Source organism: Eptatretus burgeri, chromosome 3, assembly GCF_056783735.1.
Source record: "Eptatretus burgeri isolate ZD-2024b chromosome 3, Ebu_testis_v1, whole genome shotgun sequence".
In the NCBI taxonomy this organism is placed as follows: domain Eukaryota; kingdom Metazoa; phylum Chordata; class Myxini; order Myxiniformes; family Myxinidae; genus Eptatretus; species Eptatretus burgeri.
Window position 1 is genome coordinate 127,089,542 of NC_140963.1, and position 27,206 is coordinate 127,116,747.

General features: G+C 44.3%; 1 protein-coding gene across 22 annotated transcripts in view; it reads left to right on the plus strand.

Moving 5' to 3' along the window:
- Nucleotides 1-27,206, plus strand: part of LOC147030935 (semaphorin-6B-like) — a 768,963-nt gene that overhangs the window by 436,285 nt on the left and 305,472 nt on the right. For 15 of the 22 annotated variants that reach the window (XM_085875514.1, XM_085875517.1, XM_085875513.1 and 12 more), the window contains one exon: nt 5,529-5,589. In XM_085875514.1, the coding sequence (XP_085731640.1) occupies nt 5,529-5,589 (61 nt within the window). Of the gene's footprint in view, nt 1-5,528; nt 5,590-13,115; nt 15,128-27,206 lie in introns of those variants that run through there. The other 7 variants (XM_085875500.1, XM_085875502.1, XM_085875504.1 and 4 more) reach the window with 1 other exon arrangement.

A 27,206-nucleotide genomic window follows, 5' to 3' on the forward strand; every position in this document is an offset into this window, starting at 1 on the left:
TGGAAATGCTTCACTCGTGTCGTTGCATGCAGTTCTGTGCTCTGCCAAGAACACAGGCATCATCCCAACTGACTGGAAGAGGGGCCTTGTTGTCCCTCTCTGGAAAGGGAAGGGTGATCACCAGACTGCAACAACTACCGAGGAGTGACGCTGCTATCAGTGCCGGCCAAGGTCTTTGCTCAGATAATTCTTGATAGGATTCGCCACCATCTGCCTGACCACCAGTGTCCAGAGCAGTCAGGCTTTTTCCCAAAGAGGTCAACAATTGACCGTATCCTTGCTCTCCGGGTCCTCGCCGAACGCAGACGAGAGTTTTGGCAGGGGCTGCTTGCAGCCTATGTTGATCTCTGTAAAGCATTCGATTCAGTGAATCAGGATGCCCTCTGGAGGATTCTTGGTCTTCGTGGGGTGCCAACAAAACTGATCGATCTGATGTCTCAACTCAACTCTGGTACTAAGAGTGCTGTGAGATGTGGTGGTACCATCTGTAACTTATTTCCAGTTGTTACTGAAGTTTGTCAGGGGTGTGTACTGCCCCCCGCACTTTTCAACATTTGTATGGACTGGATTCTAGGCAGGATGTCGGAGAGATCAAACTGTGGTGCATCGTTTGGGAATGTCAAGATCTCAGACCTTGATTTCGTGGATGATACAGTCGTCTTTGCGGAGACTTTAGATATCCTTTGGGGGCCCTCGAGGTGCTGAATGAGGAGTCGGGGAAACTGGGATTACGGGTTTCCTGGGTCAAAACTAAGATCCAGGCTTGCAATGACATCTCGGAATCAGCTGTCCTGTCTGTGCCTGTTTGTGGTGAGGATGTTGAGGTCGTGGAGAGATTCACTTACCTTGGCAGTGATGTTCATGTCTCTGCTGGCTGCGAGTCAGAGGTCCATTGACATCTGGGTTGGGCCTGGGGAGTCATGGTTTCACTGAATAATGGGGTGTGGCACTGCTGGTACTTGTGAGGGAGGACGACAGTCGGAGTCTTCAGGTCCTTGGTGCTTCCAGTCTTGCTCTATGAACGTGAGACTTGGATTCTGACCAAGGATCTGAGACAGAGACTTAATTCCTTTGGTCCCAGGTCTCTTTGGAGAATCCTTGGCTATCGCTGGTTGGACTTTGTGTCCAACGAGCGGTTGCTGAGAGAGACTCAAATGAGATTTGTTACCTGCATAGTCCGTGAACATCAGCTGCGGCTGTCTGGACATGTGGCTCGTTTTCCTGACGCTGATCCTACTCACCAGATTCTCTCAGCAAGGGAGTCTCATAAGTGGAGGAGGCCAATGGGCCGACCATGTGCCTCGTGGTTGCAGCAGGTTGATTGGCATCTCAAGGAGATGGGGATGGGCCAGGCATCTGCCTGGGGGATGGCCAGACGGAGGCCCCTGGAGTACCGGTGGAAAGTAGACGCAGCGGCGCACTGCTCTGGCGCATGCTCCCATACCTGACCTGACCTTGTATTTCCGATAATCATAAACAAAAAGAATACCAAATACCACTGGGTGGTGTCTGTATGGTTGAGGAACAGCTTGTATGAGTTTCCTCTCTAAATTTGTTGTTCGACTCATTCAATATGCTCCACATGTGCAAATGGATTAATATTATCACAATACAACTGACAAAGATGTGATGTTTAAATCACATTAAATAAAACTTTACATAGAGGTGTGTGTGTGTGTGTGTGTGTGTGTGTGTGTGTGTGTGTGTGTGTGTGCGTGCGTGCGTGCGTGCGTGCGTGCGTGCGTGCGTGCGTGCGTGCGTGCGTGCGTGCGTGCGTGCGTGCGTGCGTGCGTGCGTGTGTGTGTGTGTGTGTGTGTGTGTGTGTGTGTGTCAGTTGTTATTTTCATATGCGGGTTTCAGAACATGGAATGGAGCCCACCCAGGCCTCAAAGTATGCAACTACGTGTGTGCGTGCGTGCGTGCGTGCGTGCGTGCGTGCGTGCGTGCGTGCGTGCGTGCGTGCGTGCGTGTGTGTGTGTCAGTTGTTATTTTCATATGTGGGTTTCAGAACATGGAATGGAGCCCACCCAGGCCTCAAAGTATGCAACTACGTGCGTGTGTGTGTGCGTGCGTGCGTGCGTGCGTGCGTGCGTGCGTGTGTGCGCGCGCACGTGTGAGCATGCACGTGTGCAAGTTACTGTTGTTGGCTGCTATCTCAACCACACATGGGTGGGTTTCAGGAGGTGGAACAGAGACCTACCAGGTCTGAAAATATTCACCTCCATGCGCATGTGCGTATGCATGTAAACCCATCCAAAATACAGAATCTCGAAACAATTTATTGTCACAATAACGCAGTTTAAAAGAATAAATTTTAACGCTTCATTCTTGTTTATGTGTTCTGCCTTAAGGCATCGTCTATATAAAAACAAGGTTAAACTTTTGGCCAAGCTTGGATGTAAGAAGGCGAAAGGGGAGAAAGAGAGACATAGAGGCAGAGAGAGGTGGAGCTCAAAGTGAACCGCAACATTTGTCACAATTGAGGAACCACAGGACTCTCTGACATTGTTTGACTGCATGCGTGTCAGTACATCATTGTAACATGCTCGCAGCAACAGCGGTCATTGTCCAAACCACAAAAAAAGCAGCAGATGGATATCCAACAGATCACTGTTTTCCTTTTCATTTGTTATATACCCTCTAATGGGGACAGAGATTACATACATGCATTTGTCTGTCTTTCAGTGATAATTCTTTTGTTCATTTACCAATGTCTTTGTGCATGTTTGCTTTGTCGATAGTTGGGTTTTTTTTTTGTCAAAATGCAAAATGTTAGCTTTGCAAGCAAAACGCTTCCCGATAACGCCAAATGCTGTTTTAACTTGGCAAACTGACTGTCTACGTATACACACACAAATACCTATCCCACTCATTCTGATTTACCTCAAATTTAATGAATGTACCAGCATGGAATGCAAGTAAAATTGTTGCCTTGTTTTAATTTGTCGGATTTCTTTAATGCGTGCACACATGAGTGGAACTGCGTATTATTCTGTGAAGCGTACAGTTCGATTCAATCCGAAGCACAAAAGAGCATTTGATAATGGCAGTGGAACAACAACCATAATGATCATAATAAAAAATACTTATGCCTGCATTTGCAGTTACCTTTGCCTTCTGTCGGGGCGGGCTAAAGGCGGAAATGTTTTTTATGGAGTGTAAACTAAGATAAAAATTAACCCAGGCACGCAGCGAAATGTACAACAGAGTTGAGCCTTGAGCCAATGCCTCCAGGATGTCTCTTTGTTACAGGTATAATACAAAGATTGAATTCATCCTTGGGGAACAGAGAGAGAAACTAAAATGGGGCTTTAAAGGCCTGTTTTTAAAAGTTCAATTGTTTTTATTTTTTTACGTGTTGTTGTTTTTTTTTCCTCCTTCAGTGCTGGGCAGAAAAATGTATAAATGCAAACAGATACAGTGCCCTGCAAAAGTGTTTACCCCATACCAATAATGCCACGTTAAGATGAATTATGTTGAAACAAGTTTTTCCAAATGAACTTTTTTATTCATAACTGAAGAGATCAAACTCAACAGTGTTATAGTTAAAGGAGGTTACATGTCAGGAATACCTGCAAAAAACATGTAAAAATCAAAATTCACTGGTTTTATACGTATTCAGCCTCTTCAGACAAGTTCTTTTTGCAGCAATGATTGCCATGAGTCTTTGTGGGTAGTTCTCCACTAGCTCAGCACAGTTAGATGGTAAAATCTTTACCTTCTCTTCATGTGAAAATTGCTCTAGTTCTGCCAAGTTTGATGGGGATCGTCGATGGACTGCAATCTTCAAGTCTCACCATGAATGTTCAATTAGGTTCAAGTCAGGACTCTGGCTGGGCCACTCAAGAACATTTATTTTCTTCTTATTCAGGTGTGCTTCAGATCATCGTCATGCTGAAATGTGAATCTCTTACCCAGGTTTTCATCAAGGATTCTTTGCACTTTGCATCATCCATTATCTCTTGTCTCCTGACAAACTTGCCAGTCCATGCTGATGAAAAGCAGCCCCATAATGCGATGCTGCCACCACCATGCTTGAGAGTAGGGATGGCGTTGACTGGGTGCTGTGCAGCGTGAGGTTTGCGCCGGATGTAACGCCTTGAATTTAGACCAAGAAGTTCAATTTTTGTCTCATCTGAGCACAAAACGTTTCTCCACATGCCTGCAGTATCACTAAAATGCTTTTTCACAAACTCCATACGAGCTTTTAGATGAGTCTTTTTCAGTAATGGCTTCTTTCTTGCTACCTCTCCGTCGAGGCCAGCTTTGTGAAGGGAATGGGACATTGTTGATTGATGACCACTGACCCCCATCTCGGACATAGAGTCTTGTAGATCTTTCAAAATTGTTGTTGGATTTACAGTGACATCCTGAACCAGTTTCCTGCTTGTCCGACTGCTACGTTTGGATGGGCGACCTGATATGGGTAGAGTCTGGGTGGTATAATACGTCTTCCACTTCTTAATGATGAATTTCTCCGTACTCAAAGGAATAATGAGTCACTTTGAAATCTTTTTATACCCCTCTTCTGAACGGTGCTTCTCCACCACTTTATGTCGGACTTCTTTGGAAAGCTCCTTTGTCTTCATGTTTGCCTTGTTGGTTGACCAACTCAGTTGCACCTTGAAACTACTTATACAAGTGGGGAGATTAATTTTTAAGTTAAGCCACTGATTACATACACGTTAAACCTATTGCATTATTTAGTGACGTTTCAAACAAATAATTTGCTCCTGAAGTGTTTTGGAGTTAATTCGGCAAAGGGATTGAATACTTATGCAACTGAGAATCGTCTGATTTTCTCTGTTAATCAAACTTATTCACATTTTGTTTGAATTTTTTAGCTTTATCACTTTGGAGTAGTTTGTGAAGACTCCATATGTTAAGTTTGATTTGAAAGCATCATGAAATAAGTTCAGGTGGCATCAAAATGTGAAAACTTTGGAAGTGGGTGAATACTTTTGCAGGCCACTGTATACACATTCAAAAAGCACAACTTTGATGAACGAATCCAATTTTTGACAGTTTGAATGACACGTTTATAGGATGGTCACAATAAAAGAGCAGTCGATCGATGAGAAAAAAATTCCACATAACTGGGAAGTGTTTTTTTTTAATACACAGTCAAGGCTGTGGAAGAACTCGACAACTGAATGGATCAGGACACAACAGAACAAAAGGGCAGCAGAAAGAAGGGGGGAACACCAACGGTGGGGTTAAAGGACAAAATAGAAGGAGATCCGGACAAACAATGGGTGTGGGAAGGAATGAGAGGTTGGGGTGGACAAGATGGACACAGGAACAAACTCTCAGGAAGGAAACCAGGAAAGTTGGAAAGAGGAAAAACAAATTAAACGCTTTGCAAAGGAAAAAAAACAAGTTCAATGCTGATTGTCCAATACACTCACTCTTTGACCTTAAGTATACCTTATTATTTTGCTGGATCTTCATTTGAACTTGTTGGCTCTATCTGTCTGTCCCTGTGATGTTTTAATTTAATTGAATACCTTTTCCATTTGCCACCCTAGGGAGCATATATTCGGCCTGCAGTTGGATGCCATCACAGGACGGGAGCTATTCTACCATAAGGTAAGGCCAGATTTTCATTTCCGCACTCCTATAGCAATCTGAACCACTTCTCTTTACTCCATACAAAGGTTGCATCACAGCATGAAGGACACTGAAAGGTCGTTTTAATCGATCCAAATTAATCCTGTCTTTTTTTCAGATCTATTTTCTGCAACATTCACACTTTTAAAAATCTCATCATCTACAATCCTCTGCACTAATTTACACTTCTTTCTTTACGCAAAGTTTGCCATTTGTAGGCAACCCATTGTGTTCCATTGAGGACTTTGAAGCTGTGGATAAAAATTAAAAAATTCCAATTGTTGACGACGTGTTGATAAAATGAGTGCTGTTGTTGTTCAAATATATTTCCTTTGTCCGGTGAGTTGAAGTGTTTGATTTTCCACAAGAACATTTCTCATCCTTCAACTAACTCTTTATTGGAAAAGTCTAACTTGTTGAATCCTCAATCCGTTGTTGTCAATCCTCATCTGAATCCCTTGTTGAATCCTCAATTGCTGACCCAATAATGGATTATATCTGCCACATACATTCAAAGGTTTGTATAACTTATCTATCATTTTAGGTTTGTAACTTAGTTATTATGTGTTCACCAATGAGTTTTCTGAGTTGTATGAAAATGTTTGTCGTTCTCAAGCAACAGGAAAATTTCACGCAGGACCAAACTCCAAATATTGTCGAACAATAAAACCAGTTTTAAAACTTTAAAATGTTCAATTACCTATTTTTGAAAAAAAAAACCACGAAGTTGCTCGCACGGCAGTCGCTCTGTGAAAAGGAAGCAATTGACACGTGGCCTTGCCGTTGGCAGATTGTACAGCCTGGGCATTCAGCCACAGTCTGGCAATTTTGTCCAAGCTGGCCACAGTTTCCTCTTTCTCAAGCCACCTGTTTTATTTCATGAATAACAATACTTGCATCCCCTGGTGGATATCCCATTTTCAATTTCTTAAAGCATGTGTGCAATAAGCAGTGTAACAATACTTTCAAGACTCATTTAAACCAGGTAATTCCTTTTCAACTTAATATTTAATATTACCGGTAAATATGCATCGTGAAACAGCATAAAAATTTATTTAATTTTTGATCAGTCCACCATGAACATGATGCATTCTATAATTCATTCTGTCATGAATAAAACCAATTCACTGCTCGACATCCCCATTCTTGAATACATGAGAAACATGTCAACACTCCAACCGCAAAAGAGACGGCCTGCTTGGAAGACAATCTCTCCAAGAAAAAACAATTAACAACATTGATAAAATCAATTCAGAGATTTTGGGGGTGAAAAAAAAAAAATGTGGAAATTATCAAAGCAGTATTCGAGTTTAGGTTTGTTCTTATTTTTAATCTTAAGTTACAAGAGATGTACGAGTGGTAGCTTCAGTCATTCAGGATGACTTCCTGCAATGAAAGAACTGAAGCAAAGCAAAGGTGAAAGGCTAAATCGGGGAGAGCTTATTGATCTGGGTTTTGAACTGATGAAGGTTGAAAGATGTTGGGGAAAGTGGAAAGAGGCCGTTAATTTCAGTGGTGGCAGTGTTGCGTGAATCATGGTTGGAGAATAAAGCTGAAACATTTGGCAAAACTCTGGCTGATCTTATTCTTTGCCACATGCGTGAGTGAAATGCCACGATCACAAGGATAAGGATACAAAGACAATCTGGAGTGCTACATTCGCACCATAAGCCTGAGGAAGGGAGTGAGGAGGAGTGACGTAAACATGGGTAGATGTAGGCCTACTATTCTGCATTGTCAGTTTCATCAGCAAACTCTGACCACTCCCCAACCCCCAGCCACACCCCCTCCCTCGTAACCCCATATATTATATTAGAAATTCGAGAAAGTTTTATGGACTTCAATAGAATCTCACAATAATATTTATATGCTATTTGCAATTACAGGCAGTTCTCGAGATAATCAAGAGAGCATAATGGTTTTATGAGAAATTATGGAGAATTCTATGGAATCTCAAGAGAAGATTTGGATTCCATTCAAAATTTATATGCGAGTTCTCCATACTTGTGTAGGAGTTGCCAAATATTTTGGTGGGGATAGTGCTCGGATTGGAACGCAAAACAGGCCAACATGATGGTAGTCGTCAACAAAACAATGAAGATTGTGTTTGTTTTGAAAATGTCCACTCTCAGGAAAGCCAGAAAACAACATCTGGTCAACCTCATGGCTGAACTCTCAACCCTGTCTACTTCTTCAAAGACTTGATGGCACCTTGTCAAGTTTGTCTCTGGTGTGTACTCCCCCTCCATCTCTTTCATCACTTCATATGGCACCACAGCTGATTCTGTTCGTGAGAAGGCCGAATGCCTCCATTCTGTGTTTGCATCCAAATTTTATGTACCCAACCCCTCACGCCCTGCACCTTCTCTAACATCTCATACCCAACTGCTCCTGCATAATATCTTTCTCACTGAAGAAGGTGGAGAGGTTTCTGGCAAACCTCGACTCCAATTCTGTGACAGGTCCAGATGGCATCCGTGCATGTGCCCTAAAAACCTGCTCTGCTGCTCTTGCTTGTCCTCTTTTTGCTCTGTTCACTCAATCGTTCACTCTGAGTCAGTTTCACTCTGCCTGGAAGTGAGCCAAAATGACTGCAACATACGACTCGAAGGGAATTCGGTAGAGTGCATACCTCTGCCATGTAATGCCTGATCCACGAGAACATATCGGGCCCAATACATTTTTGAAATACCATGCCACATATAATTTTTGGCCCTATGTCTCAATGGTGAAGAACCACTTTTAAAAATAAATAATTGTCCTATCGAGATCCGGATTCGGATCTTCACTAAAGTTGAATTAATTTGTCATGGTCTCGCACCCAACCTGTCCACCAAGTTTCATCTGATTCCGTCCACAACGTTTTGAGATATCGTGCTATATCTTATTTTAGCCCTATGTCTCAATGGTGAAGAATCACTTGAAAAATTATTGGATCCGGATCCGGATCCGGATCCGGATCTTCACCAAAATCGAATCAGTTCGTCCTTGTCATACACCCAACATGCGCACCAAATTTCATCTGAATCCATCCACAACTTTGAGATATTCAGCACACAGACAAACAAACAAACAGAGAGGGGGTGAAAACATAACCTCCTTCACCTTCGGTGGCGGAGGTAAATATGTTGCAAAAATGGATCCTCTTCACTTCAGGCCTATTAACTTACTTCCAATTATCAGCAGGGTCATGGAATCTATCATTTTAGTTCACATCAAATTCTTCCTTTTTCTCAAACAGTCTGATCTCAGATCAGATATACCTTGAGAATTTCTCTGTCTGGCATCCAGACTTGATCTCCAAACTCTCTGCTTATGGCATTCAAGGCCACCTCCTCCAATGGATCGCTGACTTCCACCATTCCCATAATCAGTGTGGAGATCTTAAAGGGATCCTCTCATCTCCCCTCATTGTCAAGGCTGGAGTGCCCCAAGGCAGTGTATTGGGTCTTGTCTTGTTCCTCATCTCCATCAATGATCTTTCTGTTTCCTTGGAAAATCCGGCCTTTGTCTTTGCTGATGATTCCACTGTCTGCCATTTCATTTGTCATCCTTCAGACAGGATGCAACATCTTCCCTCTCTGCTGACGTTGGTGGATTCAGGAGCTGGTCCACTATTTCAAATATGTCTCTCCCATCTTTCCTACACACTAACTCTGTTCTTCAGAAAGGATCGCCTGGAAAGCCCCCTCATCTTCCGAAACAAACCGCTTGAAGTTGTCACTCAAACTTTTGAGCCTCACGATCAGCCATGATCTTTCTGAGACAGACCATAATTCCAATATTGCCTCCAAGCCAGCCTTAAGGTCATTGAGGTGGAGTAGCTGCAGTACTGCAGTCTCATGCCAAGGAGTTAACTGAGGAGGACATAGTTGAGCTCATCAAATCCTCCAGTGATGACAAAAACAACAAGGATGAGGAGGTGGTGATATATTTGAAGCTCACTCTTGCCTCTTGCCAGCCTTCATAGCATCATGCGAGCAGCCAATAATGTCTCTCAGACATGGTGGTCGAGATGGATCCGTTCATGGAGAAAAGTTGAAAGTTAAAGCGATGGCTGGAGGATCTCATGATGTCATACAAGAGGTAAAGAAAGAGAAGCAATCCTCAATCCTTGGTGTTTTTCAAAAAGAAACACCACTGCTCCAGACATCACTACCACAACGACCTCGACACCTCCATGCGCAAGACGTAACGTGACTATGCAAGCAAGGAATATTTACAATGATCCAAAAACACTTATTCAGTTCCACTTTCAATACGGTCCCACACTCAGACACACCCACAAATGAAAATAAACCCAGAGTTCTTTATTGGACCCTCACAGCCGAGGAGAGAGATGAGCTGGGGGTCAGAGTCCAGCTGGGTACCTGACCGTCGGAGGAAGGGGGTGCTCTGCGATGCGGCACCTGACAAAGGTCGTTGGTTTGGTCCCCAGTAGCACGTGTGGGACTCGTGGTTCGTGGTGGAGCTCAGGTGGTGAATAGCGAGATCCATGGAGGAGGGTCAGGGTCGCTCTTTCCTTTCCTTGTTGAGGGCCAGCAGAGACACGTTCGCCGCCTTCACGACCTTCTGCTCAACCCTCCGCTTCACAAGAACTGCACGCTCAACAACAACTCTGTTGAAAACCTCTGAACAACCTTCGTAACAACCCCTTCGTAACAACCCCCAAAAAACCACCGCCTCAGAGAGTGCTTGGGAATTTATGGACCTCCCTCAACAGGGTGGGGCTCGCTCGAACAGACGTCACTCCCTGCCCTGATTGGGAAGGCTCCCATGGACTCTCCCTTCCTGGGCGGGATTTTTGCCCCTGCCAGGAAACCCCACCCACTCTTCCACGCGGGTTCGTACTTGTCGAGCAACAGTATCAATGTTGCAAAGGTCGTCGTGAAAGAGTTGCAACGTTTGTGGGAGCCGAGACACCGGAACCGCGAGATCTTGCCTTGGCACGTCAGGGTGCGAGAAGGCAGCTGGTTGGTGGTGGATCATGATGGGCCGAAGGGTCATGCAGATGGGATGGTTGTTAGATGGCTTGTTAGATGTAACAACCTAACTAAAAGAAATTGCAACGCACGCCTTTGATTCTCCCACGAGACAAAAGGAAGGGGATCTGACTACACACATACACACATAACTGACTTTTGGGACATCTGTTTGTTGAATGCACATGGTTTCCAGATCCGTAACGATATGTGTGTACGTATATACAGGGTGTCCCAAAAAAATATACAACTTTTCATCTGCAAAGAGGATGGTCATAACATATATTTTTAAAAAAGATATATGGCTGCATAGAAAGCTGAAAGGTTGAAGGTTATTGTCCCAATGTCAAAATTGCCACCAAAATTTAAATTTTGATATAGAATCGTTGTTTTCTTTTAGACCACATGTTCGACGTAGGCTCCACGTTGTCCGATCACTGCCTGCAAACGCGCTGTCATGTTCTCCATTACTTTGGGAAACGTTTCCTGAGGAATGTTCTGGATTTCTTGGTGGATGTTTTCCTTCAGCTGATCAAGAGTCTGAGGCCTAGGGTTTCTATAGATCCTGTCCTTGAGATACCCCCACAAGAAGAAGTCTGGAGAAGTAAGGTCAGGGGAATACGGTGGCCACCCAATGTCTTCGTAGAGGGAGATAAAGCGGCCCTCAAAATGTTGGTTGAGAAAACGTCTTGTTTGGAAAGGCATGAATGTCTTGGCGAAGGATCCTCTGAACGGTACTCTTCTCAATGTTTGTCTCGGCAGGAAGTCGTCGAATCGATTTTTTTGGACTCTGAACGACCACCTGTCTCACCATTTCCACATTTTCTTCACTACGACCTGTCCTCTTCCGACCACTGTGACCCTTGTGAAGGTCACAGATGGTTCCCACATTGGTAAACTTTGCGATGTTGCACTTTATTGTCCGAAAGTTTGGTGCATGGAGCAAGTGGATACCGAAATGTCTCGAGTTAAGACGTTGCACCTGTATGAAACTTTTCGTCTGGTGCCAAAGTTCAACAATTTTCGTCCGTTGTTGTACCATCAGTCTTGGCATTTTTCTGGCGCTTGCTTGGTATCAAAATAAACTTCAGGGTCTCTGCAACAAGAAATGAAGCATTAGTGACAAAATTACTGCTTTTTTTTGGATCAAACGAAGCATTTTAAAAGTTGTATTTTTTTGGGGACACCATATATATATATACATACACACACAGGGGGCTGCAAAAGTAGGTATTCAGTCAAGAATGTACCAGTATATCATTACTGTATACCTACTTTTGCAGCCCCCTGTGTGTGTATATATGTATATATAAATACATACAGTATAACCATATATATATATATATATATATATATATATATATATATATATATATATATATATATATATATATATATATATATATATATGTATGTATGACCGGGCGTAGTGGCGTGCGCCTGTAATCCGGCTACTCGGAGGCTTCGGTTGGAGGATCGCTTGAAGACGGGAGCTCTGCACTGGGCCGCGCTATGAGAAGGTGTAGGGCAGCCTGGAATCATGGCAAAACCCAATCCTTATCCCTGTGTCGTAAGAGGCGACCAGGATTGCGTCAGGAAGGGCATCCGGCGTAAAAACCAATGCCAAATCATTATGCGGACAACAAAACGAATTTCCATACCGGATCGGTCGAGGCCCAGGTTACCAACGACCGCCACCGGTACCGGTGGTCAGCAGGGTACCAGTGGAAATTGTGCTACTGCTGGGGGAAGGAGTAGAAGGAGACGGGAAGGCGAGTCCAGAGGCAGTGGGAGAGGGGGAAGGGTAGAGTGTGGAGGTGAGAGTTGGAACTCTGAATGTTGGGACGATGACTGGCAAAGGGCGAGAGTTGGCTGATATGATGGAGAGAAGAAAGGTGGACATACTGTGTGTACAAGAGACCAAGTGGATGATGAGTAAGGCTTGGAGCATTGGAGGTGGTTTCAAACTGTTCTACCATGGTGTGGATGGGAGGAGAAATGGTGTCAGGGTAATCCTGAAGGAAGATTATGTCAAGAGGGTATTGGAGGTGAGGAGAGTGTCTGACCGAGTGATGAGTGTGAAGTTGGAAATTGAAGGGGTGATGATGAATGTCATCAGTGCATATGCCCCACATATGGGGTGTGAGATGGAGTATGAAGAAGATTTCTGGAGTGAGTTAGATGAAGTGGTGGAGAGTGTATCCAAGGATGAAAGAGTGGTGATTGGAGCAGATTTCAATGGGAATGTTGGGGAAAGGAATAAAGAAGATGAGGAGGTGATGGGGAGGTACGGTCTCAACAAGAGAAATGTGGAAGGGCAAATGGTGGTAGAGTTTGCAAAAAGAATGGAAATAGCAGTGGTAAATACGTATTTCAAGAAGAAGGAGGAACACAGGGTGACATACAAGAGTGGAGGAAAGTGCACACAGGTGGATTACATCCAAAGCAGGAGATGCAACCTGAAAGAGATTCGTGACTGTAAGGTTGTGGCAGGGGAGAGTGTAGCTCGACGGCATTGATTGGTGGTTTGTAGGATGACTTTGGAGGTGAGGTTGAGGAAGAGAGTGAGGGCTGAACCAAGGACCAGATGGTGGAAGCTGAAGGAGGAAGACTGTTGCGTGAAATTTAGGGAGGAGGTGAGACAGGCGTTGGATGGTGGTAAAGATGGGTGGGATGATTGGGCAACGACAGCGGAAGTTGTGAGTGAGATAGCTAGGAAGGTACTTGGTGTGACATCTGGACAGAGGAAGGAAGATAAGGAGACTTGGTGGTGGAATGAGAAAGTACAGGACAGTATAAGGAAGAGGGGGTTGGCGAAAAAGAAGTGGGATAGTCAGAGAGATGAAGAAAGTCGGCAGGAGTACAAGGAGTGGCGGCGAAAGGCAAAAATAGAGGTGGCGAAGGCCAAGGAAAAGGCATATGATGAGCTGTATGAGAAGTTGGATACAAAAGAAGGGGAAAAGGATTTATACCGATTGGCAAGACAGAGGGACCGAGCTGGGAAGGATGTGCTGCAGGTTAGGGTGATAAAGGACGCAAATGGGAATGTGCTGACGAGCGAGGAGAGTGTGTTGAGAAGGTGGATGGAGTACTTTGAGGAGCTGATGAATGAAGAAAATGAGAGAGAGAGAAGGTTGGAAGAGGTGGAGATAGTGAATCTGGAAGTGGGGTGGATCAGTAAGGATGAAGTGAGGACTGCTATGAAGAAGATGAAAAGTGGAAAGGCGGTTGGCCCAGATGGTAGACCAGTGGAGGCATGGAAGTGCTTAGGAGAGATGGCAGTGGGGTTGTTAACCAGATTGTTTAATAAAGTCTTGGAAAGTGAGAGGATGCCGGAGGAGTGGAGATTAAGTGTATTGGTTCCGAGTTTCAAGAATAAGGGTGATGTGCAGAGCTGTGGAAATTACAGAGGGATAAAGTTGTTAAGCCACACCATGAAGTTGTGGGAAAGAGTAGTGGAAGCTCGGTTGAGAAGAGAGGTGACGATCTGTGAGCAGCAATATGGGTTTATGCCAGGAAAGAGCACCACTGATGCGATGTTTGCTTTGAGAATGTTGATGGAGAAGTATAGGGAAGGCCAGAAGGAGTTACATTGTGTGTTTGTGGATTTAGAGAAAGCTTATGATTGGGTGCCAAGAGAGGAGTTGTGGCATTGTATGAGGAAGTCGGGAGTGGTGGAGAAGTATGTGAGGATCGTGCAGGATATGTATGAGGACAGTGTGACAGCGGTGAGGTGTGCGGTAGGAATGACGGACCGGTTTAAGGTTAAAGTGGGATTGCACCAAGGATCGACTCTGAGCCCTTTCCTGTTTGCAATGGTGATGGACAGGTTGACGGATGAGATCAGACTGGAGTCTCCATGGACTATGATGTTCGCAGATGACATCATGATCTGTAGGGAGAGTAGGGAGCAGGCTGAGGCGAGCCTCGAGCGGTGGAGGTACGCACTGGAGAGAAGGGGAATGGTAGTCAGTCAGAGTAAGACGGAGTACATGTGCGTAAATGAGAGGGAGGGTGGTGGTATGGTGCGGTTGCAAGGAGTTGAGGTGGGGAAGATGGATTGGTTTAAATACTTGGGATCAACTGTCCAAAGTAACGGAGAGTGTGGGAGAGAAGTGAAAAAGAGAGTGCAGGCAGGATGGAGTGGGTGGAGAAGAGTTGCAGGAGTGATTTGTGACAGAAGGGTAGCTGCAAGAGTGAAAGGGAAAGTATATGAGACGGTAGTGAGACCAGCTATGTTGTATGGTTTGGAGGCGGTGGCACTAACAAAAAGACAGGAAGCGGAGCTGGAGGTGGCAGAGTTAAAGATGCTGCGATTCTCGTTGGGAGTGACGAGGATGGATAGGATAAGGAATGAGTATATTAGAGGGACAGCGCAGGTAGGACGGTTTGGAGACAAAGTGAGAGAGGTGAGATTGAGATGGTTTGGACATGTGCACAGGAGGGAAACGGAGTATATCGGGAGAAGGATGTTGAAGATGGAGCCGCCAGGCAGGAGGAGAAGAGGAAGGCCAAAGAAGAGGTTCATGGATACGGTGAGGATACCCAATATATATATTGGGTCGCCAAAATAGGTGACCCCTATTGTCAGTAATTCTGTCTGTTTGGATGTTTGTTTGTATGTTTGTTCGTTTGTCATCAGCATAATTGGTCATAAACGTGGGCGGATTTTGACCAAACTGGGGTGGTAGGTACATCTTTTGACCTTGTGCTTTGGAAATTGTGATGGTTGCTAGGGACGCTTTGGTTCCCCAGCAACAACCGAAAAACCTTCAAAATCGGTACCGTTCACGCGAAATCAATTCCGAAAGCCATTATCCCACGTAGGGTTATGAAATTTGGCACTTATGATCTACAGGTGATGCTCTATCAAATATATTCCGTTTTTTTGATATTTGGAATACTTTACCCGCAGCGCCCCCAACAATTAGGGTGTGCGTGAAAATTGGCAAAAAGTGAAGGCTCCCTAGCCACCAGGTGAGTGCATCGATACAAATGAAACTTTGCAGGTTCATGGAACTCAATGAGTAGTACAACTTTGCCTCAGGACATATTGACCGATTTCGCTGAGGTCAGGGGTCAAAGGTCAATTAGTGCAAAAATCGATAATATGCGAGAGCTGGAGGTGCTTTCGCGCCAAATGCTGCTACTCCTAGGGTTATGGTCGGATGGTCATGAAAATTCACACTAATCATCTGGAATACATTGTGCACAAAGAATCGAGCCGGATTTTCGATTTAGATCTTTGTTCACCCACAGCACCCCCTCAAACTTTGGGGATTTCCGATTTCAAACCGCATGTTCGGTACTTTTCATTCAAATGGATACCGAGTCGTTATCAGTAGATGGAACTGGATGAGATTTGATATGCATAATCTTCAGGTGATTCCCTCTCCGCTATATGACATCAATTTTGCTCTATATCTTATAGTTTCCATGCTCGGCGACCCATCGCCGCTTCCCGGCTTGTGTGTGTGTATATATATATATATATATATATATATATATATATATATATATATATATATATATATATATATATATATATATATATATATATATATATATATATATATATATATATATATATATATGTGTGTGTATATATATATATATATATATATATATATATATATATATATATATATATATATATATATATATATATATATATATATATATATATATATATATATATATGTGTGTGTATATATATATATATATATATATATATGTGTGTGTGTATATATATATATATATATATATATATATATATATATATATATATATATATATATATATGTGTGTGTATATATATATATATATATATATATATATATATATATATATATATATGTGTGTGTGTGTGTGTGTGTGTGTGTGTGTATATATATATGTATATATACATATATAGTTGTAACAATTACCAAAACATTCTCGAGTCCAAGTTTCCATCCAAGATGGGAGGTGGTGCAGGACATGCTTAATTTTAACCCTTTCATTCTGAAAAGGTAATTATTTGCAAGTCCGCTGAAAACTTAATACCCCCTCCCCCCCACCCCCTATTGCAAAGTTAATCAGTGGGAAAAACACATCAGCACCACTGGAAGTGACATTGCACAATCACCAGACACTGTTGTGGGGATGGCTCCTTCATTGTAGCGAATGAAGACCAACCCTAAATGAAACCACTAGTTCTAGTGAACCTTCGCTATTTGAACATTCATTAAGTGGGGGATAGCTGAATATCTTATAGAGATACATACAGTAGGGTGCAAAAGTATGAGTCCACTAAAATAGATGCCAAGCTTTCTCAAATTACAATTTCAAACATGAATTTGTCATTATATCGAAGATATGTATCTATATTCTTGAATTTGTTGGAATTATTGACTGACACTTTGTCTTATCAGAATAAATGAAGGGTTAGTTAATTAGAGAAAAAGATAAAATTTACGTGAGCAGTCTGACTATGCTATGAAATGCATCACAACAATGTTGTGAAAAGATTGACTCAAACATCATCCATCAACAAATTAAATCAGTTCCAAATTATATGTAAAGACATATTTGATTCTTCCCATTATAAGTGTTGTTATATCCTTCAGAGTTCATGGAAATCCCTTGAAAGTTATTTTGGTTTCATGTTGCAATAATTTATTTTGTTGTCATCCATCAATCCATTGGGACCATACTCTGTGCAGAGCATTGGTGCTGCCAAAGCAGTCTCCTTGGCTGTTGGGCACAATCCTGGACGGGTCGCCACTCTGACTAAAGATACCAGCATGCTGGCACTTATTCTGCCGACCTCAGAAAGATGACGGGCTGAGTCAACCCCATGTGGTAGTAATTCAACATCCAAGTGGGATTTGAACACAGGATCCTTGGATCCGAAGGTTGTCATGTCTCAATTAATAAATTTCCTTCAGGACTCACACTTTTGCAGCCCACTGTATATATGTGTAATATTTTCCCCCAAATACCCTCGTCCGTATTTACAAAATGTTCAATGACTTTTGAATACTGTACCACGGCAACATGCAATGCTATTATCAAAGTTAATGAATTAATTGCCGATGCGGTATGGTCAATGCTAACCTTAACATCAGCACATGTTTTCAAAAATTGGTGATTTGAGCTTAGCACCTTGACTTCCCTTTGTATCTGCACTCCTCTTTTCTAAAAATGGATATGGAAATCACCTTTCCCAAGTAACTGAATATCATTAAATTTAAAATGAGAAATGCAATGAAGAGGGGAGGGAAGAAAATGAAAGAAAGGCTTGGCAACGCAGGACACATTGACAATGACAACAGAAAGTGTAACATTCCAAAGCCCAAACAAATTTGAGAAAAGGTACTTCAGGAAAACTAAGAACTTCAGCACTTGCCCTCTTTTGCTCCTTCAACTTGAATTCAGGGCTACACTTAGCTCTCGACTTAATATGCGTCCTCTGCCTGGCTCCTTGCCCGAGGGTAGCCGATGACCGTTGAGGCCGTCGCCTGGCACTGTTGACTTGCTCTCCCGCAATGCATCTGCTGTCAAAAGTGCTCTTTGTTCTCCGCGGTGCTTTCATGGCCCTACCCTGCTCATTTTACCTGATTACTGGCCACCAACACAAAGCTTTGCCACATTGCGTGTCGGGTGAAAGTCATCAGGAAAACGATCTAATACGGAAACAACTGCAGCCTACTCTGTAGCTGCTTTTCGAGGCAAAGAATGTGCTGGTTTCTCTTACGACTGTCCCTTTTGTGGTGCTGTTTTGATTCTTTCCTCACTAGCAGTGTTTCTTTCAGTTTTCTGCCTCTCTTTTTGTGCCAGACATAGCAGTGTCACAACCGTACTCTTATGTCATCAACACAGCCCTTCCCCTTACCATTGTGAAAGATTGGGTTTTGTAAAACCTGCCCTTTTTCCCACCAGTTTCCTTCTTCATTGGTGCTCTTTCCTCTCTGATGTCTTGCCAACTATTCTATCACATGTCCTGTCAATCCATACTCAATCCATCTTTGTGTAAAAATGAAACATTTTTCTGCATGTAAGTGTGTGTGCGTGCGAGTAATTTGGAATTTTCCAGGCTACTGGTACACAATGGCCAACTCTTTTCAAAAAGATCTTTGAGATCTTTACAAGTGAGTATGAGTAGATGAGACAGCTGGCTTAAAGTCTCTTCTCTAAGAAATGCAGATGCCTGTGAGGCAATCTGTTGCCTGAAGAATGTAAAGATGGCACCTTATCGTCAGACTTTATTCCAGTGTTAGTCCATCCACACAAGTTGAAGTTTATTTTTTCTACATTTCAAAAAATACAACCATTCTCAAGAAGAATAAACAAACAGTCTACAAAATCACAAAACAAACAAATCTGTATAATTATAATGGAGCAAGTGCTTGTGATTATGTATGTATGCATGAATTGTATGTATATCCACTCTTCACCCATTGGTTGAAAAGCTGACCTGACGTCACCCACAATTGCAACCTGAAAGACTGAACCTAAAGTGCCCAGGGGATCCAAAAGACCCAAATGACCCTGAGGACCCCAATGATCCTGAGGACCTAAATGACCCCAGGGATCCAAAAATGCCCCAAAGACCCAGAAGACTCAAATGACAGAAAATACCCTGAAGACCCAAAAGACCCTAAATATCAGCACTTCCGGTTCCGGTTTTGAGCAGCGAGAGGTCTCCTTTGGGGCTCCCTGCTGACGTTCTCAAAGCTAAGTTTCCGGTTGTTATTTGTCCCGTTTTAACTGTTTAATTTTCTCACCTACATGTTACTGTGTGTTGCTAGTTCGGTTTTGTTTCAAAAATCGTGCTATTTTGTGAGTATTTTTGTCGACGTTCTTACCTGTGCTTGAGGCCTACCGGTTCCACTCGGTGTTCGATCGTTTTTTTTTTTTTTTTTTTTTTTTTTTTTCTCCCCATTACCTTCAATTTTGATCCTCCCCACTTTCCAAACATCCCCCATTCTCCCAACTAATTCTTTCTTATCTCACAAAAAAAAAAAACCTACAACAACAACACGCTCACCTTCTCCCGATTCTGCTTCTTCTTCTTCCTCTGAACTTCCTCCTCATCTTCTTCCTCTTTTTTTTTTTTTTACACTTCCATGACCGAATCTGTTGAACTCTCTCATATATTAATATTAACAACAAAAAAATATATATATATATTTATATATATATATATATATATATATATATATATATATATATATATATATATTTATATACACCCAACAACAAAAACAACACGCTCACCTTCTCCCCTTCTCCCGATTCTGCTTCTTCTTCTTCCTCTTAACTTCCTCCTCGTCTTCTTCCTCGTTTTTTTTTTTTTTTTTTACACTTCCATGACCTAATCTGTTGAACTCTCTCATACATTATTTTTAACAACAAAAACGATCTTATAATGCTTCATCTTCCTCTCTCACACATGTGGTACTCTTTACTGTTTCACAATGCACTACTCTTCTGCTATTTTAACAGACTGCTCTCGTTTCGACCTTTCCTTCATTCCTTGCCGAAAAAATCCAACTATTACAGCGCTTCTTCTCTCCATGCTCTGAATTCGCCTTCATTGCACCCTTCAAGAATTGTGTTAAATCGCATCTCTGACCTAAAACTTTTAAAAACCACAGTTTGCCACGGATGCTCGCTTTCCATCAACCATTCTTTTTTTCCAAATTCAGTGCCAACTCACCCCCCTCACCCCTCACTCTCACTCTCAAAGCAACCATCCCACTCTTCTCCCTCCAAGCCTCCCTCTCACCTCTCTCAAAAATCCCCCCCCTCACCTTTCTCCCACCTTTCATCCCCCTCACTCTTCCTTCTCTAAGTTGCCCGCCTGTCATCCACCAACCTGCCTCCCTCCACTGCCCTCTCACCTGCATCTCTTCACTCCACCTCCTCAAATCCTCAACTGCCTTGTTCGTTGTCTCTTGTCCCCCCGTCTCCCCCAGCACCACAGAGCCTTTTCTCCTCATTTGGCCCCCTCCCCTCGCTGTTCTGCAATACCCCACACTCCTTCAGCAACTCTCCTTACCTGCCCCCCTCGTCCCTTGTCCTACCCTCCCCCTCCCCCTCCACCTCCTGCACCCAAAGCCTCCTCCCCTTCCTCCTCATTAAAAGTGTGGACCTCAAATATCCGGGGCCTTCGCTCAAACCTTTCAGATCTTTCCATACAGGTTGCCACTGACAAACCAGACATTATCTGCCTAACAGAAACTTTCCTCTCCCAAGACGTGTCTGACTCCCAAGTATCTCTCCCTGGCTACTCCCTCTTACGGTATGACAGACCTGAGCCTCGTCCTGGTGGAGGTGTTGCTCTCTTCATCAAAGACTCTATTCCTCACTCTCCATGCACTGCTCTCACTCCCCCACACCCCCAGGAATACCTCTGGCTTCGGCTTCCCCTCCACTCCCACCTCATGTTTATATGTGTACTGTACCGTCCACCGAACAGTGATGACTCCATCTACATCTCACTATCCGAAAACATGGACCATCTTCTATCTTCTCATCCAAACTCTCTCTTCCTCTTATGTGGTGACTTCAATTGTCATCACACCAGTTGGCTAGGTGTGGGTACCTCTCTCACCTGCCATGGCACCTCAGCAAAAGCTTTCTGCGACTCATTGGGACTGACTCAATCGGTCAACTTCCCGACCCGGATCTCAACCAATGGTACTCCATCTCTTCTGGATCTGATTTTGACAAATTTCCCTGACAATATCTGCTGCTCTTCCTTCGCTCCAATTGGTTCTTCTGACCACGTCCTTGTTAAAGTGGACATCTCTCTGGCTGTTATCAGAGAACCACCTCACCGCCGTCGAGTCTGGCATTTCACTCAAGCCGACTGGCAGGGTCTCCGAGCAGCCATCAAACTTACAGACTGGTCTCCTATCACTACTTTCTCAAACATCAACTCATCCTGGGAATTCTTTCAAAGAAACTTGCTCTCACTCATGCACAGATTTATCCCCTCTCGTGTTCAGTTGTCTTACCCTTCCTCCCGCCCTTGGTTTACTGAAGCTTGTGGCGAGGCAGTTGTCCTGAAACAACTTGCCTTTGCCTCATGGAAAGCAAACCCAACTGAGGGCAATCTCAGTTCTTTCCACGAAGCTCGGAACAAGTGTGTATCTACCCTCAGGAGAGCCAGAAAACAACATCTTTCTCATCTCAAGTCTGAACTCTCAAACCTCTCTCCCTCCTCAAAATCCTGGTGGCGTTTAATCAAATCTGTTTCTGGTGTATGTTCCCCCTCCATCCCCTCCCTTACCTCAAATGGCCGCACTGCTGATTCCACACGTGATAAAGCTGAATGTCTAAACTCGGTGTTTGCAGCTAAATCTTGTGTCCTAAACCCATCACTATCTCTACCCACTTTACCCAGTCGCACCCAACTGTCCCTGGACTCTGTATCCTTTTCTCCTGACAAGGTGGAGAGCTTGCTTTCAAACCTCGAGTCAGATTCTGCAACCGGTCCAGACAGCATCAGCCCACGTGTCCTCAAAGCCTGCTCTTCTGCTCTTGCTCACCCTCTCTCTGTTCTATTCACCCTCTCATTTGCCCAAGGTCATCTGCCATCTACTTGGGAATCTGCTAACATCACTGCCCTGCATAAAAAAGGTGCAAAAACAGATCCCTGTAACTACAGACCAATCAGCCTTCTCCCAATCATCAGCAAGGTGATGGAATCCATCATCGCCTCAGATATGAAATCCTTCCTCTTCTCCAATGGCTTGATTTCCAATCAAGTCACCAGGTTTCAGACCAGGTCACTCTACCCTGGATATGCTGCTTCTGCTCTCCCATCAATGGATGGAGGTCCTCAATGCCAGACAGGAAATCCGAGCCGTATCCCTGGACATATCACGTGCTTTTGATACAGTCTGGCACCCTGCCCTACTCACCAAACTCTCTTCCCATGGTATTCAAGGCCATCTCCACTCATGGCTCGCAGACTTCCTCTCCTGTCGCAGTTAACGTGTGGCCCTAAATGGAGTTCTTTCATCCCCTCTTCCTGTGCAGGCTGGAGTTCCTCAAGGTAGCGTTCTGGGCCCTGTTCTTTTTCTGGTTTTCATTAATGATCTCTCGGACTCTCTGGAAAATCCTCTATTTCTCTTTGCCGACGACTCCACCCTCTGCCGTACCATCTGTCATCCCTCAGACCGGCAAGCAGCAGCTTCTTCACTCACTGCAGATCTGGATAAAATCACAAACTGGTCCAACACGTGGAACATGTCTTTCAATCCAGACAAATCTCACACTCTCACTATGTCTCTTCGAAAGGACCGTTTACAAAACCCCCATCCACTTTCTCAACAATCCTCTGGAAGAAGTCTTTTCTTTCAAGCTTCTAGGTCTCACTATCTGCCATGACCTTTCCTGGGAAAGTCACATTTCCAACCTCGCCTCAAAAGCCAGTCGCCGACTGGGAATCCTCCGTCGTGCTAAGTCCTTCCTCAGCCCTCTTGAGCTCCTGACCACTTACAAAGCTTTTGTCCGTAGCCTGATGGAGTACTGCTCTCTCCTCTGGGCTGGTGCTCCTGCCTCCCACCTTTCTCGGCTTCACGCTGTCGAAACCAGGGCATTTAAGATCATCGGCATCTCCCGCAATGAAGCTGAGTCTTTGGGCCTCTCACTCCATCACCGCAGGTTGGTCGGTGGTCTTTCTGTCTTCTACCAACTCCTCTCCAGCCTTGCCCCCCCTGCTCTCTCTGCGATTTGTCCCCACCACATTTCCACAGGGCGCTCAAGGTCCGCCAACAACCCCCTTCTGGTAAATCTACCAAAATCACGAATCACTGCTCATCTTCACTCTTTCATTCCTCTTTTTTCCCACCTTTGGAATAAACTTCCTCACTCTATTCTTTCCCATTCTTCCCTCCAGGCTTTCAAAACAGCTGTTCACCACCACCTCTTATCTTCCCCCATCCAAATCCTCGATCTTTTCTACCCCCGATAATCCACCCAAGCCCACTTCCTTCATTTCTCCTACTTTCCTTCCTGAAAGTCCCTGAAATGTCCATCTTCTCTTCGCCATGTTCCCCGTCCCATCCCCATCCCTCTCCCTTCCACAGTTCACCTAATGTGTCTGTTCCCCACTGTTTTGTCCCTTCCACTCCCGCCCCTCTTGTCTCATGCCTCCTTGCTGTGAGTTGTGTGTTAGCTCTCATACGAGCCTCGACCAAGGTATACAAAAAAAAAAAAAAAAATATCCCAAGGAACCAAAACACCCAAAAGACACAAGTACCAAAAAGACCCCGAGGACCCTGAAGACTGAGAAGACCCAAAATACCTCAAGAACCCAAAAGACCTAGGGGATCCAAATGACCCAAGGACACAAATGACCCTAAAGACCCAAAATACCTAGAGGACCCAAAAGAGACAACGGGACGATCACAGACACATGGAAATTCTGCATCATGTAAAATGTGATTTCGGGTCCTGAACACCCCACCCCACCACCCCCCCCCCACCGACCACCCCCCTCTCCCAACTCTGACCTCTTTTTGGCCCCTTACTACCACACCCAAACTCTGTGCTCCCTCCCCATTCTTCAAATCCACAAACCCCCTCCCAACCCAATGTTCTCAACTCCCCCACCCCTCCTCAAAAGCCTCAAACCCCTCAATCCCAACTCTGTTCCCTCTCTGCCCTCCCTCCCCCAAGCGAACTGTCATCCCTCCCCTTGTCTTCTTCAAGTCTTCAACTGCCCCAAACCCCAAGTACTCAACCCCCTCTCGACCCTTCATCCTCAACCCGCCCCCCCCCCTTTCCAACGTCTCAATCTCTCTCTTCCTACATACAAACAATAATACAAATGTACAAATTCATTTGTGCAAATTTATGTACAAATAAATCTCATAACTCTTTTGTGAATCAAATTCTTATATGTTTGCAACTTCAAGGAATTGTCCCAAGCATTTAAATAATTCAGCCAAGACAAGATCAGAGACCCCGACATTCGCGGATTCGATATTGGTGGACCCTGCGTATTTGCAATTTATAAAATGTGATCTGCGTCTCCATTCGTGACCCTGTGCTTCGCGTATTCACATTTTTATTTTTTTTATGCTTCAGGACTGTTCTATGTCCACCGCTCCTGATATTAATTCAGCCTGAGAATTCTTCCACAGAAACCTGCTCTCTCTCTTCTGCACAGATTCATCCCATCTTGTCTTCAATTATCTTACCCATTATCCTGCTCTTATTACAACGAAGCCTGTGGTGAAGTGGTTGCTTTGAAACAACTTGCATTCTCCTCCTGGAAGGCAAATCCGACCGAAGGTAACCTCAGATCATTCCGCAAGTCCCGCAACAAGTGTGTGTCTACTCTCAGGAGAGCCACAAAACAACATCTGTCCAATCTCAAGAATGAACTTTCAAACTTGTCTCCCTCCTCTAAAACCTGGTGGTGCATTGTCAAGTCCATCTCTGGTGTATGCACCCCTTCCATCCCTTCCCTCACTTCAAATGCCACCACAGCTGACTCTGCTTGTTAGATGGCTGAATGCTTCAATTTTGTGTTTGCTTCAAAATCTTGTTTCACACACCCCTCTCTCGCTGTCCCCATCCTTCCCAGTCGTATCCAAGTGCTCCTGAATTCCTCCCTCTCTGTACCCATTTCTTCCCAGTCGTACCCAGCTGCTCTTGAATTTTGTGTCTTTTACACCTGAAAAGATGGAAATGTTTCTGGCAAGCCTTGACTCTGACTCTGCAACCGGACCAGACAGCGTAAGCTCATGTGTCCTCAAAACCTGCTCTGCTGCTCTTGCGCTTCCTCTTTGCGCTTTTCACCATTGAATCCATCATTGCAGTTGACATAAAATCATTTCTTTTCTCCAACAGCCTCATTTCAGATCATAAATTCTGATTCAGACCTACTCACTCTACCTTGGAAATGCTACTTCGACTCTCCCAGCAATGGATGGAGTCTCTCAATATCAGGCATGAGAAAAGGCTCTATCTCCACATATATCTCGAGCTTTTGATACAGTCTGGCATCCCACCTTGCTCTCCAAACTGTCTGCCGATGGGATCCAAGGCCAACTCCACACATGGATTCCTGACTTCCTCTACTCTCGTAACCAACCTGTGGCACTCAACGTATTAATTGCATCTCCTTGTCAAGCCAGAGTACCATAAGGCAGTGTTCTCAGCCCCATCTTATTCCAAATCGTCATGAATGATCTGACTGACTCTCTGGAAAATCCTCTATCTCTTTGTTGATGGCTCCACTCTCTGCTGTGCCATCTCTCATCCTTCTGACAGCCTATTCCCTCTCCTCAGATCTTCACAACATCATAAACTGTTGAAGCAGTTGGAATATGTCTTTCAATCATGGGAAATCTCTCTCTCTCTCTCTCTCTCTCTCTCTCTCTCTCTCTCTCTCTCTCTCTCTCTCTGTCTCTGTCTCTGTCTCTCTGTCTCTCTGTCTCTCTGTCTCTCTGTCTCTCTGTCTCTCTGTCTCTCTGTCTCTCTGTCTCTCTGTCTCTCTGTCTCTCTGTCTCTCTGTCTCTCTGTCTCTCTGTCTCTCTGTCTCTCTGTCTCTCTGTCTCTCTGTCTCTCTGTCTCTCTGTCTCTCTGTCTCTCTGTCTCTGTGTCTCTGTCTCTCTGTCTCTGTCTCTCTGTCTCTGTCTCTCTGTCTCTGTCTCTCTGTCTCTGTCTCTCTGTCTCTGTCTCTCTGTCTCTGTCTCTCTGTCTCTGTCTCTCTGTCTCTGTCTCTCTGTCTCTGTCTCTCTGTCTCTGTCTCTCTGTCTCTGTCTCTCTGTCTCTGTCTCTCTGTCTCTGTCTCTCTGTCTCTGTCTCTCTGTCTCTGTCTCTCTGTCTCTGTCTCTCTGTCTCTCTGTCTCTCTGTCTCTCTGTCTCTCTGTCTCTCTGTCTCTCTGTCTCTCTGTCTCTGTCTCTCTGTCTCTCTGTCTCTCTGTCTCTCTGTCTCTCTGTCTCTCTGTCTCTCTGTCTCTGTCTCTCTGTCTCTGTCTCTCTGTCTCTGTCTCTCTGTCTCTCTCTCTCTCTCCGTCTCTCTCTCTCTCTGTCTCTCTCTCTCTCTCTGTCTCTCTCTCTCTCTGTCTCTCTGTCTCTCTGTCTCTCTCTCTCTCTCTGAAAGGACCGTACCACAAATCCTCCCATCTACTTCCTCACCGACCCGTTTGAAGGGCTTCCGTCACTCAAACTCTTGGGTTTCACTCTCAGCCATGATCTCTTGAAGGGAAGTGACATTTCAAAGAAGGCCTCCAAAGCCAGACGCTCTCTAGGCATCCTCCGTCGTGCAGAGTCCTTCCTTGGCATGCCTAAGGTCCTATTCACCTACCAGGCTTTCATCCGCAGCTTGTTGGAGTGCTGCTCTCCCCTCTGGGCTGGGTCCCCTGCCTCACTTCTTGCTCAGCTTGATGCCGTGGAAACAAAGGCTTTTCAGGTCATTGGAATCTTTCGCTATGCAGCTGAGTCAATGGGACTGTCACTTCGCCATCGCCAACAGGTCGCTACCTGGTGGTGGTGGCATGGGTTATTACAATTTCAAAATTTCCTTTGGCAACAATGTTATTTATTCACCTCTCTCTTCCCATGCAATTACAAATAAATATAGATGTTTTGAAGGAAAAAAGA